Genomic DNA, 20647 nt, shown 5'->3' on the forward strand with positions numbered 1-20647 from the left:
AGCTGTGAGGTGGTAAAATCTCTGATATACATGTATATTGGATATTTACTCGCGATTTGAAAGTCTAGAATCGACCAGAATCGATCTTAGAGTCCCGAAATCGCCGATAAACATCGGCAATTTTACATAGACCAGACGTGCCCGAGACACAAGGCAAGTCATTCCAGTATCGATATTAGAGTTCCAATTTCCAATAAATATGAAGTAAATATCTGTGATTTCACAGATCCGGCGTGTCGAGACGCAAGGCAAAGTCATTATACAATGGTCTAGTATCGATTATTACAGTCCAAAAAATCGCCGATATGTATCAGCTTGAGGTAAAATATCGGCAATTTCGCAAACCTGGCGTGCCGCAACAGAAGGCAAGTCATTCTTGTGTCGTCTAATATCGATATTAGACCCGATATATAGATTGTTATGTATGACAGAAATATTGTGGACGCCAAACTTCGAAACTAGAAAGTAAATGTCCGATATTTAAACATTGTGCAAAATCGCGCCTTCATTGTGATTTGACCTTGATGGCCATTTGCCTCGGTCGCCTGTAAAGATTACATTTTTGTGATTCGTCTTTTAACGTGGGTTTCGAAACTTCAGTATTTTTTCTCTTCATCAGTTGCCCAAATTTGTTGTATTCCCTTTCTTGGATTCGATGATAGTCATCTTCTCTCAAGGAGGAGAAGCCAGAATCGTTTTTGAAAGCTTAGAGTAAACTGTACAGTTATAGTGACTCGATTTGCGTGTGATCCTGTATTTGTGGTGCCAAAACTTATCCATCTCTGATCGGAGTTCTGGACGCTTAGCTTTTTCGTGTTGGGACATATTTCAACTTCAAGCCCACGCTTGTGCTCGTTTTCTCAATGTAATCATATTTGTTGTGAAAGGCTGTTTTAAGAAATACAAACGTATATGTGTTTGTGTTTAACCTTTCACTGATTTCATATGTTTTTTGGCACTGAGACCAGTTGCCCAAACTTGGTTTTGATAGTCATCATCATTTGCTTTCCTTTAAATGAATTAAAAGGCACAAAACAGTTTGATGTTAGGATGTTGAAGTGGTGTCTTTTTATTTTTTTAATCAAATGTTCTAGGCCCCCTGAGAGCGGGTAAAAAATCTGCATTATATTTGGATTAGACCTGACGATCGGACCAGTTGATTTTCTTCAGGACCAGTGATTTTTTAAAGTTGCTGGCCCACTTGGCCAGTAGAGATTTTGCGTGAGTTCCACACACTGTTCACAACACTAACAAAATGCATCCTACTTTCAAATTTTCATATGAAAGTTCTTCACACGAAATAACATATCTTGACCTAGTTATTTATAAAGGTCAACGATACAACAACGAAAACATACTAGACACTAGAACACACACAAAACCAACAGATACATTCCAGTTCTTACACAGGGAATCATGTCATCCAAAATCAACTTTCAAGGGCGAAACATTAAGGTACATAAGGACATGCAACAATGAAGAGGACTTTAACAACAAAGTCAAAACATTTAATGAAAAATTACTACAACGAGGATATTCACAACAAGAAATATCGAACATCAATGCGGAAACAGATTACGCAACAAGAAGAACACATTTAAATCACAAACAAACACACAACAACAACCCGAATAAAGTGATATTTTCAACCACATATAGCCCACATATCAAAACAAAAGACATCAAACAAGCACTCCTGAAGACTGGGAAGAAATAGAAAAAGATCAAACACTAAGAATTTATTCACGATGAAACCGATCATCACATAAAAAAGAAATCCAAACATTGGCGACACACTCATAAATGCACGAGTACACAATCTTACAGAAATGACCAAACAAAATGAAATACAACAAATTGACCCAAATGTAAATATTCTAGCCTCCTTACTGGACGAACAAAACACTGACAAGTTTTAAGCCACAAACAGTGAAACTAAAATCCAAGGAGAGCAAGTACATGTATAAAAAGCGACTGAGGAAGAGACCACACATTGGTTCGAAACGTAGCGTCAAAGGATCACACTGTCATTCGACAGCCAGATTACGGCTACGTCTCGCTATGGCTTATATACATCTACACTAATAGCCAAACACACAAAATCAAACATGAACACAGAGAACGAAAAAAATGGTATAGGCTATGTGTGGAGCTGATTTCCCTTTATTACATGATTGAACTCACAGCGGCAACTGAAAAAGGTTGTAGGTCACATCCAAAATGTGCCCAAAAGTTGAGGGCGTTTTTCGCCTTTGTTAATTTTCAATGCCTTCACACAGACTCAAGCGCCGAAGTTAAGTCCGAGCTTGGACTCAGGTCCACCTCGTCCTAAATTAACAGTGGCCCAGGGGCGTTGGGAACTGTTCTCATTTACTTTTCTGAGTCGGACTCGGATTAGGGGCGGTGCTGGGCCATCGAAAACATTGCAGTGAGAACGACACTAATGCTAATTGATGATAATTAGAACAACTGTTACATATGAACATTCAATATTTGAAGATGCGCAAGGTCAGTACCCCTTTTCCTGCCAAGTCGGTGAAAATCCGCTTGAAATTAGGTGTAGCCAGAATCTAAGCACTGGTGACCGTTATTCTACCAACTCTGTGGAAATCGGGCCCTTTTTGGGTACCCCCTTTCCTGCCAAGTCGATGGCACTACGTTTTGCTATCCCCTGTGCGTTTAGGGGTCATCCGAGGACAGGTTTTCAGACAAGGAACGCCTTTTCCCCTCGAAATGGGTTCGCAGGGAGTCGATAGACAGGGAAAGGTGCAGAAACCTGTCCGCCAGTCCCCCACACCCGAGGGGGGCTGGGTTTTTTTTACTGCTTTTTAGCGGACTTGGCAGGATAGCATGGTGACGTTTTCTGGCGGAGTTAGACGTACTTGGCTGCCTGGTACTATAGAGATATCTGCCGAACTTGACAAACTCGGCAATGCTTATCTAGAAGGCTACCTCTTGCAAACGACTTGGCAAATGGTGCCGATGGTGCGAGACAAAAGTCACTTATTCAGTTGTGCGTGACTGAAAATGAGAACGTATTTTTGACGGGACGGCTCGACTTGTTCCTTTGATGGAACGGATATGAACGACTTGGAAATACCATTACAAACTGGTGTCCGACGTACTAAGCTGGGCTTCAGCTCTGCAAGTTCAAGCCAGCAACGTCCTTCACCGCCTTGGCCGTGCCATTCAATGGACGTGGCTTTGGATTTTTTATTTATTCCATCGTCCAAAATATTGGCTCTGGTTTGCAGGCAAACGTATCCTCTTGCCGACGACTTTGGTTGCTACGTAATGGAAATGAAGTTAAAAATTGCCTTACAGTAGTCCTTATTAACAGACGTTTGCATGGATGTGGCTGAGAAGTTTGTGCATTGGCATCTCTGCTACACAAATGAAGTGCGCCGCGTGCCGGAGTTTAAATCCAAACCGTGTGGGTAAATTTGACATATGGGTTTTGGTTATTTTTCAGCGGGGGCTGGGGTGGGGGGCGGGAGTGGGTGTCACGAAAATTGCAGGGGGGTCTATATTTTTCTGAACACCGGCAACAAGATTTTGATGTGCCCTGAACTGAACGGTCCCTGATTAGGAAATATGCAAATTAAGAATTGGCTGAAAAAATGCTAAATGACTTTGAATAATGTAATTGTAGTGTCTTCAATGTACATATATCAAGTTTCGTCAACTCTGGTCGAGTCAATCAAGCTATATATCCTTAATTAGGAAATTTGTTTTACAATGAGAGATGTTTTTAGTACGGTTAAATGATCATTTACAAGTTTAAAGCTCTGTAAGTGGCAAATGGTCATGTATTTCCATGATCCTTGTTGTGTTTGCTAGTTACAGTTTCTCGTGTACTTCAAAAATGATATCAAAATAGCCATGGTGTTTAACTAGTCAATACAGTCAACAAGAATACAAATAAGAAAATTTCATTAAATATGCAAATTAGGAATTTGCTGATGTAAAAATGTTTAAGGACTTTCAATAATGTTATATCATATTATCTTCAATGTACATCAAGTTTCATCAACTTTAGTCCAGTAAATTCAGATAAATATACCTAAGCAGAGAAATGCATTGCGGACATTTCTGGATGTCAACCATAATTTTCCTGCTGTGTCAAAAATTTTCTACATCCCTGGCATAGCAATGTATATGCATTTTGACAATAGACCTTTTCCTCATTCAACCGGAAGTTAGATTAGCATATCATTTGCATGGCGACTTGACCAAGTTCAGCTGCGGAAGTCGCCTTGCCAACGTCCTTGCTATGGCAATCGTAGCTGTGGGTTCATAGCTGTGGTGTTTTCGGGCGGGATTTCTGCCTTTTACGGGCTGGTTTTGACTTTTACGTTTTTATCCCCGCGTTAAAGTCAAAACTAGCCCGTAAAAGGCAGAAATCCCGCCTGAAAACACCACAGCTATGGACCCACAGCTATGGCGATCGATGAGAATACATTCCAAACTAGCTCTGCAAGGCAGGGCTGTGTGGTGGGAGGCCGTACAACGCTGGTAACACACAGCCCTGCCATGCAGAGCTAATTCAGAACATACTTGCTTTGGAAGCAGACAGTGAAGCAACTGAAAGATTCCATAAAATTGGAGAGTAGCAAATTAAATCAGCATCAAACGATAAACAGAATTGAACAAGAAGATGGATGGTTACCAAGTGCATGGAGCAAGAAAGGGAGTCCAGCTCCGTGCCGAGCCTAACTGACGTAACATTCTTCTCTAAGGTTAAAAATTAAAGAAATCATGCAATTCTGGGGTTAAAAACGTTGTTATCAGAAATTGCAGCTTGAAATTTATCTGAAAAAAACAACAAACTTATGCATGAAAATGTAAAGCATCTACGTATAAAATCAAGTGTCATGATATGGATCATGTATTATGTGGAGTGGGTAAATTGCAGCATGAAAAAACCGATCTTTCAAAGATCAAAATAAAGACAATATGGCTGTGAAATTTGTTGCAGTCATAAGTATAACTCTTCGTAATAAAAAAAACAAGTCATTGACAATGACATAGTCCCCACACTTGTAATAGGAGTATTAGTCTTGATGGGGCAGGGAAATGAGGTCATTAAGAAGTATCACTGGAGTGTATATGTTGAGATCATATGGGCACATAGGTCTATGTTGTTGTTCCCAATTTGAAACACATGAGGCATGTCTAAGTTATGGTTCTAAATTGGGAAAAAAGATCAGACCTCTCGCTGTATTGGCCAGCCAAGAAATACATATGCGCATAATAAATGAGGTACAAGATGTGACATCTTAAGGTCTAATATCCTATCAAAATTGGAGGGTATAGAACTTGCGGTTACTGAGTTATGCATAAATATGTATAATCAAGGTCAAAGGTCATCGAGGTCACATGACATTTTGAAAAAAAAATTGCATTGCTGATAAATCCCTATACGCCAAAAATCAGACCTCTAGCTCTATTCGCTTGCCCAGAATTAGATGTGTGCATAATTAATGAGGTAAAGCGTGTGTTGTCATAAGGTCTCCCATCCTACTAAATAGAAGTCATCATTGATGCAGTGATCTCCCCAGGATTTTCTGATAGAGTGGCGGCTAATTTGCATAACAATATATTTAATTGTTATGGTAATGAGTTTCTATTGTTTACCAAAAATATAGAGTGGCGGCCACCACTCTATAAAAGCTCTGGGGAGAACACTGGTTGATGACACAGTCCCCACTTGTTAATGGGTACTTTGATTACAGGTCCTCAGAGAGGATAGAGTCCTCTTCATTAGGTCTGTGATCAAAATACTTTTTAATAAATTCGCTTGATACATGTCTCAGTTGTGGTTGAGGACATGAAAAAATCGTAATAACATGGCCACAAGGCGGCCATATTGGATCGTATCACAAGACAAATCAATATGCATATGTATGACATAGGTCAATGTCCTTGTACCAACTTTGAATAAAATCGGTTGAGATATGCCTGAGTTATGGCTTTGTACATGAAAAAATCATAACCAAATGGCTGCCATATTGGATCGTATCACAAAACAAATTGACTTGCATATGTATGACATTGGTCAATCTCCTTGTACCAACTTTGAATAAATTCGCTTGATACATGTCTGAGTTATGGTTCCGGACATGAAAAAAATGTAACAAAATGGCCACACGTCCGCCATATTGGATCTTATCACAAAACAATTCAATGTGCATGTGTGTGACATAGGTCAATGTCCTTGTATCAAGTTTGAATAAAATCGGTTGAGATATGCCTGAGTTATGGCTCTGTACATGAAAAAATCGTAACAAAATGGCCGCCTGGCAGCCATATTTGATTGTATCACAAAACAAATTAACGTGCATATGTATGACATAGGTCAATGTCCTTGTATCAAGTTTGAATAAAATCGGTTGAAACATGCCTGAGTAATGGTTTTGTACATGAAAAAATCGTAATAAAATGGCCGCCTGGTGGCCATATTGGATTGTATCACAAAACAAATTAACGTGCATATGTATGACATAGGTCAATGTCCTTGTATCAAGTTTGAATAAAATCGGTTGAGATATGCCTGAGTTATGGCTCTGTATATGAAAAAATCGTAACAAAATGGCCGCCTGGCAGCCATATTTGATTGTATCACAAAACAAATTGACGTGCATATCTATGACATTGGTCAATGTCTTTGTACCAACTTTGAATAAAATCGGTTGAAACATGCCTGAGTAATGGTTTTGTACATGAAAAAATCGTAATAAAATGGCCGCCTGGCGGCCATATTGGATCGTATCACAAAACAAATTGAAGTGCATATGTATGACATAGGTCAATGTCCTTGTACCAACTTTGAATAAAATAGGTTGAAACATGCCTGAGTAATGGCTCTGTACATGAAAAAATCGTAATAAAATGGCCGCCTGGCAGCCATATTGGATCGTATCAGAAAACAAATCGACGTGCATCTGTATGACATATGAAGTAATCCTTGTACCAAGTTTGAATGAAATCGCTCCAGGCGTCTCTGAGATATCTGCGTGAACGGACGGACGCCGCACGGACGGACAGACGCACGCACGCACGCACGGACGCACGGACGCACGGACATGACCAAACCTATAAGTCCCCCCGGACGGTGTCCGTGGGGACTAATAAAGGACATAGCACTTGTGGTTACTTATTTATTGACATAAACGTATATTTTAGGTAAAAGGTCATCGAGGTCACATGACATTTGGTCAAAAAATTTCTATCCTATAGTTATCCCTATATACCAAACATAGGGCCAAAGTCCCTGAAGCTACTATAGACATGGATACAAAATTAAGTATTTCCTGACTGTATGAAATTATCTCACAAAGGTCATCCTAGGGACATGTAAACCAAATATTAAAGCTGTCTGACCAGCGGTTTTGAAAAAAACAAGCGACTCAACAGTTGACAGAGCTCTGCTGTGTTAACCTTTTGTGACACATGTATTGATGAAGAAGGTGGATATCTTTGATAGCTCATTTCAGGATAGCCTGACCAAAAATGGAAAAAATTCCGTAAAAATACAGATTTGCATATTTCATAAGACTATATTAGTCTATAATAGCAAATAAACCAGAGTTAATTACATTCTAATTAAAGTAAACAAGACTTGCTTAAATCAAGATTAAGTCATAAAAATAACAGCATATCTGTCAGGTTATAAAGAATCTGAGCTGGTTACCTTTATCAGTATTTTCATCCTATTAACCAAGCACATTTTAACTTTCAAATTAACATTGTAAGTAAGTTCTGTTGAATAAGTTGAGACTGTACGTACTCAGAGAAAGCACACTGAAGAGACAAATGTTTGAAACTTAAGAAGTTCAAGGTCATCAAAAGCATTATAAGGAATCATGTTACACTTTCATTGCACTGTTTACACAGATTGCATAATTGCTATAAATAGCACATGAGGAATCTTACAGCCAAGCTTTACCATAAAAACTCTATCACTTTGACCACTCTTTTAATTGACCACTCTATTTTTTTCCTCAAAAAGTAATCTTATTTTATCCTTACCAAGTCAACCATAAATGGAAATTAGAACTTTCTCTATCTCTATTTATTTGACCACCCTATCATGACAAACTATTATGAGCAATTTCTTTTAGATAACATAAATGGTGGTTCAGAATATCAAAGTTGGGATTCAGGAAAGTTGCCTTTACATGTTTTAATCCTCCAAGATGATAAGCATTTCACCATGAACTGTCAAAAAAAGTTGAACTTTCTAATAATTCCACACTAAAATTATTTTGGCTTTGATGATTTCCTAATTAATTCAATTATTTAAAATCTTATTATTTTTTTCTGGGTGAATTGATAGGGTTTATACAGTACAAGAATTACATACAATGTAAGTCAAATTTTGACCAAAAATGACAAAAAAATTCCTTAAAAATACACATTTGCATATTTCATCACAATTTGAACAAATCTAAGTTGGGTTATCCCTAGGGACCTGTATACCAAATAACAAAGCTGTCTGACCAGCGGTTATGAAGAAGAAGATTTTTTACCAAAAACATCTTTTTTGGCATTAATTTGCCTATTTTCAACAATATCAAAAAATTAAAAAAAATAGTTTCTCAAAATCATATTTTTCATCTACACAACAAATATCAAATCAGTAAGTACTGCGGTTCTCAAGATATTTGAGTGGACGGACGCCTCACAAACGGACATACATACATACATACATACATACATACATACATACATACATACATACAGACTGACGCCGGACGGATACCCATCCCAATAGCTTCTATAGACTATAGTCTATAGTAGCTAAAAATCAGACATCCAGCTCTATTGGCTTGCTCAGAATTAGATATGCACATAATTAATGAGGTACAGTATGTGGCGTCATAAGGTCTCCCATCATACCAAATATGAAGGGTGTACCACTTGTGGTTACTGAGTTATGGACAAATATGTATATTTCAGGTCAAAGGTCATTGCGGTCACGTGACATTTTGTCAAAAAAATTGTATTGCTAAGTTATCCCTATATACCAAAAATCAGACCTCTAGCTCTATTGGCTCGCTCAAAATTATATATGCACATAATTAATGAGGTACAATATGTGGCGTCATAAGGTGTCCCATCATACCATACATGAAGGGTGTAGCACTTGTGGTTACTGAGTTATGGACAAATATGTATATTTGAGGTCAAAGGTCACCGAGGTCACGTGACATTTTGTCAAAAAATTTGTATTGCTAAGTTATCCCTATATACTAAAAATCAGAGCTCTCGCTCTATTGACTCGCTCAAAATTATATATGCACATAATTAATGAGGTACAATATGTGGCGTCATAAGGTGTCCCATCATACCATATATGAAGGGTGTAGCACTTGTGGTTACTGAGTAATGGACAAATATGTATATTTGAGGTCAAAGGTCACCAAGGTCACGTGACATTTTGTCAAAATATCTGAGATATCTGTGTGAACGGATGGACTCACGGATGGACTCACGGACGGACATGACCCAATCTATAAGCCCCCTGGACTTCATCCGTGGGGACTAAAAACTGTGTCACTGCATCCTTTTTGCAATATGAATATGATGAGAAACTAAATTTTTATTTTTCTTGGCCTTATACATTGAAGTCTATGGAGAACTGCCTTATACATGGGAGTCTATGGAGGTGTAAACTAAAAAGTCCTCTAACACGGCCAAATTTGATCGCATTGTGAAACAAATCGACGTGCATCTGTGTGGGATAGGGTACTATCCTAATGCAAAGTTTGAAGGAAATTGACCAGGGTATGTCTGAGATATCTGCGCGAATGGACGGACGGACGGACGGATGGACGCACGGACATGACCAAACTTATACTATAAGTCCCCCCAGATGATGTCCGTGGGGACTAAAAACATTCATTTTGACCATGTTGTGAGCGATGAAAACGCTCGTGTCAAACTCTAAAAAGAGAAAATGTTCGGCTGTTTAGATACGAGAGCTGGACTGGCATTATGGCAGATATGACATCGGGATCAACACCACAAAATTTCTACAATCATTGTCCTCGTCACGATCTCATCTGCGATCCACCAAACAGTCAAATGCGGTTGACCAAACTCATGAGACCTTATCGATTCAACGTGAAACATGTCACATCCGTCAAGAAAAGCATTTCACTTGGTTTGGCCATGGAGGTAGTCTCTTCCTACCTCCATGGTTTGGCAATGATGGGGTATTTGAGACACGACGTACAGAACATTTTGGAACCGTCATATTTCAACCAAGGCCACTGTGCTTTCCATTTCGAGAGATAACATCTACAGCGTTTTTCCTCATCATAACGCTTATGTTTAGATCTTTTGTCAGAAACATCGTTCTAATCATCACATCGAGTCCTAGATTCTTAGACGATCCCACACGCTGGCCCTCGTGGCGCCGTCATAAATCATCACAACGTCGTTTCTCAGAGTTACACAATGCCCATCGTCGTAAACTAGGCGCCTCTTTACGGCAACACCTTTGCTTGATTTTTGCGTAGGTCTGCGGAGCGGAAATTACGCTCTGGCTCGCGAAAATGCACAATGCCTTGTTTGTGTTAGTGGAAATATTACCGTAAAATACTCATCTTTACAGCGATCACTCCACAAACTATCTGCCAACAATGTTCGTCTACCTCGCGAGGCCGCATATTATGATTAATTTGAAGTACTGCACGATAAGCAATATGATTGGGTTTTGCAATTTTTTACCTAATTTGTTAGGGCGGAGCAGTCAGCATACAACAAAGAAATGCTGTTTACGCCAAATTTTAAGCGACTTTTTTAATTGGACGATGAAACAATTTCATGTCGATCATCGAAAAATTGTAACATTGTGTGAGTCGGCAAGTGAATCGCAGAAGAACGTCACAATTGTATCTAAAAAAAGTCAGTGATTGACATTTTTTTTGTGTGAACAACAACGCAAATCGGGCGACACGTGCACAAACAGCAACTTAGGTTGGCGTTGATTGCGCCAGAAGTTGTATAAACAACTTGTCCGGCGGGCGACCAGATTTTATTTTTGACTTGCCCGAACGTAAATTTCACTTGTCCCGGGCGTCGGGCGATAGGAATTGTCAAGCCCTGTTGAATTGGTAAATTTAAGAAATATTTAAACTAGAAAAACAAGAATGACAAAAGCAAATAAGGTCTGCAACTTAGGTACTCGAGGTCATCTCTAGGAACATGCATATCAACTTCTATAGCAATGGGACAAGATCCTAAATGTCAACAAAAAATTAGCCAGAGAAGCTTGACAAAAAGAAAAGGTGGGAGAGTGGGGAAAAAATAAAGAGTGGGAAAAAATGTACAAGGTATCTGGTAAAAAGTAACGCTACCTCATCAATCTTCTATCCCCTACCCCCTCCGGAATATCAAATGTTCCACCCCTTGGTTGACCATGTTTACATAAGACCAGCTGGTACGAAATGTATTTACAACTTTGGGGATGTTTTAATTAATGCTATGAGTGCTATCATTCGAATGTAAACAGCACTTAAATCAGTTACAGATAGTGAAATGCCTTATACTGTGGGGGGATTACAACATCTGGAATTATCCTGGATCCAAATTTCTCATCAGTTCTTGTGTGTCTTACATGCAAAAGTTGCAAAAATTGGTTCGCAATGAAAAAATTTACCTCAGCTTTGTTTTCTAGATCAAATTTTACTACAAATTGTTAAACATGACAAAATTATGTTCACAGCCTTCAAAACTCTCTCACAACATATCCTGGGTTGGTGTAGGTCATTTAAGGTCATAAAACAAAATTACCTAAAATATAAAAATTTGGGGGTTTCCCAACACTTTGAGCGGAAAATTTATCTAATAACATGCCTCGGGACTTTTGTACCAAATTACAAAGCTATAAGACAAGTACTTTTAAGAACAAGTTTTCTTGACCAAAAATGACAAAATTGTCTTAAAAATACAAATTTGTATATTTCAGGACAATTTTCATATATCTAACTACCGTCATCTCTGGACATCTGTACACCAAATATAAAAGCTGTCTGTCCAAGGGCTTTAAAAAGAATTTTACGATTTTTTGACCAAAATTGACAAAAATTGCCCCAAAACAGTAATATTTCCAATTTTGTTGTAATTTCAACAATTAGAAGGGTAACAACCTTGCAAACATTCAATCCAAATTTGAGAGCAATTGGGCTAGCAATTCCAGAGAAGAAGAAATTTTACTTAAAATGAGAAAAATAACCAAAAAATTCAGCAAAAATACAAAATTCAAGATATCTTCACGATATTCATATATACTGATTTTGATCAACCTTAGGAACCTGTATACCAATTATCAAAGCTATCAGATTAGTAATTTTTCAATAAAAAAAATTTTGACCAAAAATTTGGAAAATTGCCCCAAAATCACAAATTTGAAAATTTCAATTCAATTTGTATACACTTGAGGAACATGTATACCTACTTTCAAAGCAATCAGATGAGTGATTTCAGAGAAAAACATTTTTTGACTAAAACTGAAAAAATCACCCTAAAAATAGAAACATGCAAATTTCACCCCAACTTTTTAACACCTACTTTAGAATGTCTAAAGAAACCTGCACACCAAGTTTCAACCCAATCTGACAAACGGTTACAGAGTTGTAGCAATTTGCAGGGTTTTTTCCTTTTTTTCCCCCTCATTTGCATGTTTTTGGCACTGACATGTTCCTTTGAACAAATTCACATCTCCACCCCTAGGTGCACCTGTACACCAAATACTAAGACAGTAGGTGCTGCGATTTAGCTGTTTTTGACGTGGACGGACATACATACATACATACATACATACATACATACATACACACATGCAAATGGCATGCAAATGAACTGATTCAGCTTATACGATTACCTCACATTGGTATACCAAATGTGAGCTAAAAAACCAACAAAATTATGCATGAAAACGTCAAGCATCTACGTAAAAATCAACTTATGATATGAATCAAGTATTATGCAGAGTGGGCAAATTGCAGCATGAAAAAAAAACAATCTTTCACAGATCAAAATAAAAACAATGTTGCTGTGAAACTCGTTGTATTCATCAGTATAACTCTTCGAAATGAAAAAAAATCATTCATTTGGACCATGCTGTTAGCGATGAAATCGCTTGTGACAAGAGAGAAAATGATCGGCCTTTGAGTAATAATAGCTGGACTGGTATTGACAACTATGGTGGATATGAAATCGGGATCTACACCACTTTGAAACATTTTGTATGCGATGCGCAGTGTGATTTTTTTGTTGTAATTTCATCTATTTCCTAAATTAATACATGGGTATGAAGAGACAATGCTTCTATTACAGAGGGTCATCGAGGTCACCAGAATATCACATGGAAGTAGTTGGGAATCACAAAAGTATCACAGTACAGTCATATCATGTATGCACGTAAGAACGGCCATGCACTACCCTAAAAAGAACTGATTGGTATCTTGCCATATTTTTGGGTTGAGGAGTTTCGTCAACTTAGGCAAAAAGTTTTATGCCAAACACAATTTTTCCCTCACATTTTGCAGTTTGAGAGCAGGCAGAGGACTTCACAAAATTAAAGGAGTCACTGGCGGGCCTGCTGTTAGTAAATATTTTGGCTACGGGAGCTTGTGACTCAGAACATGATTTGCTCACCCCTGAGAAGGAAAGCATGTTCAGACCGTTAAAGTAAAGCCAAAACTTCTGTACGTTGGGCATTTTTTTATTTAAGACTAACTGATGACAAGGAAAGAATAACACCAGGGAAAGACACTAAGGGTTGTCCGATTGCCCGGGGCAAGTGAAAGTCGCCTTCGGGCAAGTGAAACGCCGATGCCACTTGCCCGACGGGACAAGTGAAAAATAATTACCATACCTAGAAATCAAATCCATGAGATCGATTTTCTGATATGGGAACACCGACTTCAACAACAAATAATAATTATTTTACTTCATTGTGAGAACTAGGAATAAGTTTTCCATAATATCACATGATCGTTTTCAATAAACAATACCATCAGTTAATTACCGTACGCTGGTAGAGCGTACGTCCACAAAGTTCCTTGCCCTCACAAGACAAGGTTATGGTGTCATGATATCTGTACGATCAAAAAGACAAACGGAGTTTTTGTGTTTTGTATGAATGTTTACAACTCTATAAAAATAAAATTAGGTAGCGACAATTAGCACCAAAAATAGTACTTTTACTAAAACATACTCTACAATGCAATGTTTAGTTCAGTGACTGGCATCCCTGGGGTCATTGTGGAAAGACTGCATGCAAAGATGAAAGCGTGCATGGTCACAATCAAGCTTTTGTGTCAACGGGTCGAGTCTTTAAATTTTCAATGAACACTGACTTATTTCTCAGGTCAATGAGCCAAAAGTTACTTGTCCGTGGCAACCAACCTCTCTGTTTGTGAATTTTCCCATTCTAAAATGACTGTCAAGAAGCAATCGGACCGAATTTCACATCGAGATATTCAGCATGCATCACATCGTAAACTCGCTGACAACCTAAGTTGATGATTAAAAGTTTACTTAATCTGCGCATGGGCAGTAAAAAGACCACCTAGGTCATCAGAAAAACATGTATAGTGCAATGTAATGAAAACTTCATGGTGCCATGGTGGTGAGGGATGATATAGGTAGTGTAAAAACATGACAAAGAAGTACACTATTTTTCAGAAGCTTCAAAAATTCCTTTATAACTTCTAAAGATTTTTTCTTTCTGTACAGTTCAGTTAAAACTAAAAAAATACCTCGAAGGTACAGTGGAAGTGGCTGTTTATTATTTGTACAGTATTATAGCCCTAAGAAAGTAAACATACAAGCATATTATATATTATATTTTTTTTATGAACTTGAATATTAATGAGCGTCCAGCAATAGTGAGAGAGTGACTGACATTTTCACTACATCATGAAGTTTGATGAATAACATGATAAAGGTTTTGAAGTAAAGTGTGTGAAATAAAAAATCACTGATTTTGTTTTTCGAACCACATAATTTTACTGGGCAAGTGGTTTTCCAATTCGGGCAAGTGAACTTAACCCCCACTTGCCCGAAGGGCAAGTGGAATAAAAAATAAGTGTTCTTTCCCTGAAACGCTGTCAAATATCATGGGGAACTGTCAATGAATCATTGTGTTACCGGCAAGGGGCCAGCTCCAGTCAGATCAATGGTTTTTGTGCTGTTTGATAGCCTAACTTATTACAAAATTTCAATCAAATTGAAACTTGTGATATGTAAACGTAATATCTGAGTTTTTGTCATACTTTAAAGCGTTTGGTCTCGTCAAAGTACGCTAGTATAACATCAGGCACGGTCCCTCCACAAAATCAGGGCTGTCATACGGTTATCGAACTGTCACACGATCGACCACTTCGACTTTGCAAGAAATTAGAAACATTTTTGCAAGCTAATACCACAGGAAAATTACAAAATTAGTGTGATGATTTTCACGCAGAGGCTTTGTTTATGAAATGGCAAAAATAGCCCGGAAATACAGGAGCAGACTTTGCATACTCGAACTCTACATAGAGAGTCGACGAACGTTCCAGAGGGTTGACTTTGACTGCAGCGGAACTAGGTCAAACCGGCGACGTGCATATCGTTATGCATGCGCACGGAAACTTCCGGTGACATTGAGGAAAGGGTCTATTAAAGATCAAACAGACTACAGATGGTAGAACACTGGCTGCGCCTCCAACATACAGGTAGGTGCAGTTGGGAATAACACGTACGTGCGTAAAGTTGGCGTCATCCTCATTCTCGACCTGAAGTGACCTTTCTAGCTGATGCTGAAAATGACATTATTCGGCGTCAGCTTCAGCATTGTATCCAAAGTATGGCGAAGTGAAGCTACCTAATGATGGATAAATGATAAAATTCACCCACAACATAATAAAATAGTGACAATGTCACTGTCAGCTCCTGTATCGTTATCAAAACAAGCCAACAATTGTATGAAACATGGATATGCATACAGATAGCGGCTGCCCCTGGTTGATGCTGGTTTACTGTAATTAATCAACGAGTCGGTGGCTTTGAAATGTGTCTGTGATACCCAAGCTAATCCTGTTTTTGTACGTGGATTGTGTCCGTCTAATACGCTGAGTTGCGGTACCTAGGTGAAACGCACTGTAAACACTGCAGCGGACACAGCAGATGCAGGTACTCCTCTTATCCAATCAACATTTTCCATAATGTCGTCCAATCACAGCCGTGGATAGAATGGCCCATACTTGACCCTTTTCATAGAAAAGGGGACAAGGAACCAGACTAGGCTAAATATGTGCAGTCAGGAGATGCAGTGAAATTCGATCAGGCTGCAGAAATCCATTAACAAAGGTGTTGTTTTAATGGATGTGTATCAGCGATTTTTAGGACATTAACAAACTGGGCTTGATGTGGTCTTGTTTACATCTTTACATGCTCTAACTAAATTACACATCACACCAGGGCCACTCCATGCAGGCAGAGGTGGCAAGGCACTGCGGCAGCATTATCGATTGAACTGTGACGTTTGGTTAGTTGCAGTAAATGTAACTCGTAGACCAATCAAGGAAATTGTACACTTACCTTTCCCAGTCTTGTAAATTCTGCATATCAATAACCACATGAGAGGCATGTATACTTTCCCTTGCTTCGATGAAGATGCCGCACACTGACTCCGGACATGTGTTGTGAGTCATCTTCGTGTTCGGTACAGCTGCACACGTTAACGTTACACTTGTTGAGGATGTCGAATTTAGCTGTGATTTAAAAAAAATTTGGGGTGGGGGTCGATATCAGCAAACACGACGCGCGCACGTCCCACACACACAAGCCGATCACACTGCCAGCAGCCTGGCTGTGGTGAGTGCAAATTTGTCTAGTTAAATATACCCGGGCTGGATTTGGCCTGGGTCCCCTGCCCGGATGTAACGCTGAAGTTATTTTCGTAATCGTATTACACTATCCGTACTTTGAGTTGCCGACAGAAAGAGTCATTCATAGCCCATAATATAATGGTATTTCATTTTTATATCACTACCAGAGAACATAAAGCCACGTACAAACCAAAAACTATTGAAAAACCCATCTGATTTCTTTGTGTAGTCAAGTTATTTTTGTTCATTGTATGTTTTTTTCCCCGGGGTGTTTCTTTTCCAGTCCTTCTGTGTGCCATTTGTTTCCTTGTCTATCCATCCGCTAGCCCTGCGTACGATGCTGGGCAGTGTGTGTTCAGCTACAGCTAATAGCCGTGTGGTGAGCGGGGCTATTAGCTGTAGCGGAACACACAGCATCGTACGCAGGGCTATCCATCCGCATTCGATCACTCATTTTGTAGATAATATTTTGATATCATTATTTGGTCAAAAATGAACGCTTTTGACATCATTAAGGGACATACTGTCTTACACTTTTATAATGAACACCTGTACAGGGGCTGTACTGCCGATTTTAATGCCAAGCGTTCTCCACGGGTGCCTGGAGTTGCCAGTGAGTGACAGAGAAAAGGGAACGTTTCTGAATATGAATCTGAAAAAACTCTCATTTGTCGTTCACTGAGAAAAGGTGACAGCCAAGTATGGAGTGGCCCTCCAATACCATATAGTGGTCATGTTTGTATAACAGCCTATTGTGTAGGACAATATAAACGGCCTTTGAGAAGTCAAGTATAGCTATCTCTGTTTGTAAACCTTGGTCATATGATTTCATTCATTCATCAATATTGTGACGATCGCGATGAGTTGAGTTTCACATAAGTATCTGGACTTGCAGCCATGGTTGTTTTTCTTTCTCTGTATTGTTCACTTACCTTTGTAACACATCTTGATGTACCATACCATACTCTCTGTTTATATATTATGTGTTGAGTAAATAAAGATTGATTGATTGATTGACATGGTAAACGATGGTTCAGTGTCGTTTAGTATAGAATGCTTTTAGAAATAATTCATCATGTGTTAGCAAATATTATGTTCAAGTAGTTTAGATGTAGCTAATGTTACTAAGTTAGTGAAACTGGTTTTGTAATTTTCAGCCAGGTGTTTGTCACCTTAAAGCTCCGCTGTCAGCGACGCGGAGCTTAGGGGAGAACCATTTGATTACTTCTCAGATTCAATCAATCAATCAATCTTTATTTACTCAACACATATAAACAGAGAGTATGGTATGGTACATCAAGATGTGTCACAAATGTAAGTGAACAATACAGAGAAAGAAAAACAACCATTCATCTCTGTAATACGAAAACATGCAATAATTGAGGTATGTAAGAGTGCCTTCAAAGCATACTCCGAGTTCCAAAACCGAGTCGGACTTGCAAGTCCGAGTACTCGGACTTGCATACTCCGAGTAAAACTGCTTACTCGGACTTGTATACTCCGAGTAGGCCCTCAAATGCTTTACTCGGACTTGTATACTCCGAGTACATGGTCTACTCGGAGTTGAATACGCCGAGTTCCACATGCTTATAGAAAAAACAATGCTGGAAAAACATAGGAAATATCGATCTTGTGATAAAAATTTGCAAACAGCGTATGTAAGAGTATACACACTGCAGTACTTTAAAGTCGCTCAGAGAATGAGTTGTTATAAACGCGATCAGCTGACACCTGATCTAGCTGTGTATCTTGTACAACACGCTCAAGTCATTGTCGTTGTTGAGTGTAGCTACCGTCACGCAAATTATGAGTTTGTCTTGTCTTTTAGCTTCATTATCGGATCAGATCTTGATTTGATACATGACTTTATTGGGCCCAAACAACGTTTCATGATCACCGAGGTGCAGCGCAGCGAGTTATTAGAACATGGACGCCATAATTGAATGACCTGTCAACATGTGACGTCGTGGCCTTGGTTTGCTAGCGTGGCAAGGCCATGATAGACTTGCCGAAGCATTTAGGCATATTTATGTCTTGATAAAATAATTAAACTAATATTTTTTCAAAATAAAATGAGCACAGTGCGCTCGTGTATGGTATGAACCGAGTACGAGTGACCATTTGGTCATAAATAATGACCTGACCTTGCGTTGTGGCTATCGACACGATGATCGTGTCGGTAAGCAGGAATAAAAAGCAACTTAGCGACACGATCATGATAATTTGCGATCAAATGCAAATTGTACACTTATGTCACCATGGTCTCAAATGTACGGCTTTCGAGCTGAAATAAAATTTCCTCGTGTGACAAAAAGTGTGTTCTCCATAATTTAGCCTTAGGCCCACGTGTTCAATTGACAATTGAATTGCTGGCATCGCTTGCTAAAATCCACTGCCGTTTTATAATAAACCACCAATGAAATCTTGTTCGCGATCTCAATATTTCACGTTTCCGAGGCTCAAACTGCCAAAAAATTGAATTAGAGAGCATAACAAACAAAATCGCAGCTTGAAAGAGACAACAATACTTCTTTTAATTATTTTGCTTATTTTCTCCAATGTTTGGATCGATAACCCGTTGGCACATCGGGAACGAAGAGTGCTCACATCTGAACGATGGAAGCCAGCCTCAGGAGGTGCACGTTCGATTCGCGGCCGGAGCCACGTGTTTTTTTCCCTCTTTATTTTCTGTCAGTTACTTTGTAATTTTTCCCTTCTCGCTCTTTTACTCTCCTTTCCTATTTTTGCTATTTTCTCGCTAAATTCATTGCATTTGACAATCTCCGCCGATCCACTGCCAGTAATTTTGAGTCAAACTGACAAACCCCTCAAGCAAAGCGCCATATTAGTACACACAGTACGTACACAGCCGATGTATGGAACTCACCATCACTCGTTTGCGACATTTCCAGGATAAAAGATGGCCGTCAAGTTTGAAACGTCGCGCGTACTTTTTTTGCATTCAGCTTATTTATATGTAATTAGGGGGTTGCACGCTGTAGGGATAGAGTCGCCATTGAGTCGCGGACATAGTCACCCAAACATGCAAACCTTCCTAACTCCATGACCAGACCGAGTACGCCCATATTTTTTTTAAGAAACATATTTTCTCTATATTCAATATTCAAATTTTCTAATTGAGATGATAATTAAAGTCTTGAGATGTAAAAAAACTATAAAAAGGACGTTTCAGGAAAAGCAAAATGATCGTGCAAATAAGTAAGAAAAACCGCTTATTTGCACGATGATCGTGTCTATAAGAAGCATTTTTCCGCTTATTTGCACGATGATCGTGCAAATAAGCGGAAAATACTTCTTATAGACACGATCATCGTGTGGATTATCCGTTTGTTTTTCTTATCTACACGATGATCGTGTCGGTATGTGTTGTTCTTTATCAAAACGATGATCGTGTCTTTAAGAAGCATTTTCCGCTTATTTGCACGATGATCGTGTAAATAGGCGTAAAATGCGTCTTATAGACACGATCATCGTGCAAATAAGTAAGAAAAACTGCGTATTCGCACGATCATCGTGCAAATAAGCGGGAAATGCGTCTTATAGACACGATCATCGTGCAAATAAGTAAGAAAACTGTGTATTTGCACGATCATCGTGCAAATAAGCGGAAAATGCGTCTTATTGACACGACCATCGTGTGGATAGGTAAGAAAAAACACGTTATCCACACGATCATCGTGTCGGTAAGCATTTTTTTTGGTTTATTCACACGATCATCGTGTCGGTAAGCATTTTTTTTG

At 38.8% G+C, this 20647-nt stretch overlaps 1 protein-coding gene across 2 annotated transcripts in view; it reads right to left on the minus strand.

Annotated features, from left to right (window-relative positions):
* LOC139141703 (E3 ubiquitin-protein ligase E3D-like) overlaps positions 1–16939 on the minus strand; it is a 67319-nt gene extending 50380 nt beyond the window's left edge. The window contains exon 1 of one of the 2 annotated variants that reach the window (XM_070711304.1): positions 16597–16939. In XM_070711304.1, coding sequence (XP_070567405.1) covers positions 16597–16709 — 113 coding nt within the window. In that variant the 5' untranslated portion in view covers positions 16710–16939. The remainder of the gene's footprint in view (positions 1–16596) is intronic. The other variant, XM_070711303.1, reaches the window with a different exon arrangement.
* Positions 16940–20647: the final 3708 nt, after the last annotated feature.

Source organism: Ptychodera flava, chromosome 10, assembly GCF_041260155.1.
Source record: "Ptychodera flava strain L36383 chromosome 10, AS_Pfla_20210202, whole genome shotgun sequence".
Taxonomy (NCBI): domain Eukaryota; kingdom Metazoa; phylum Hemichordata; class Enteropneusta; family Ptychoderidae; genus Ptychodera; species Ptychodera flava.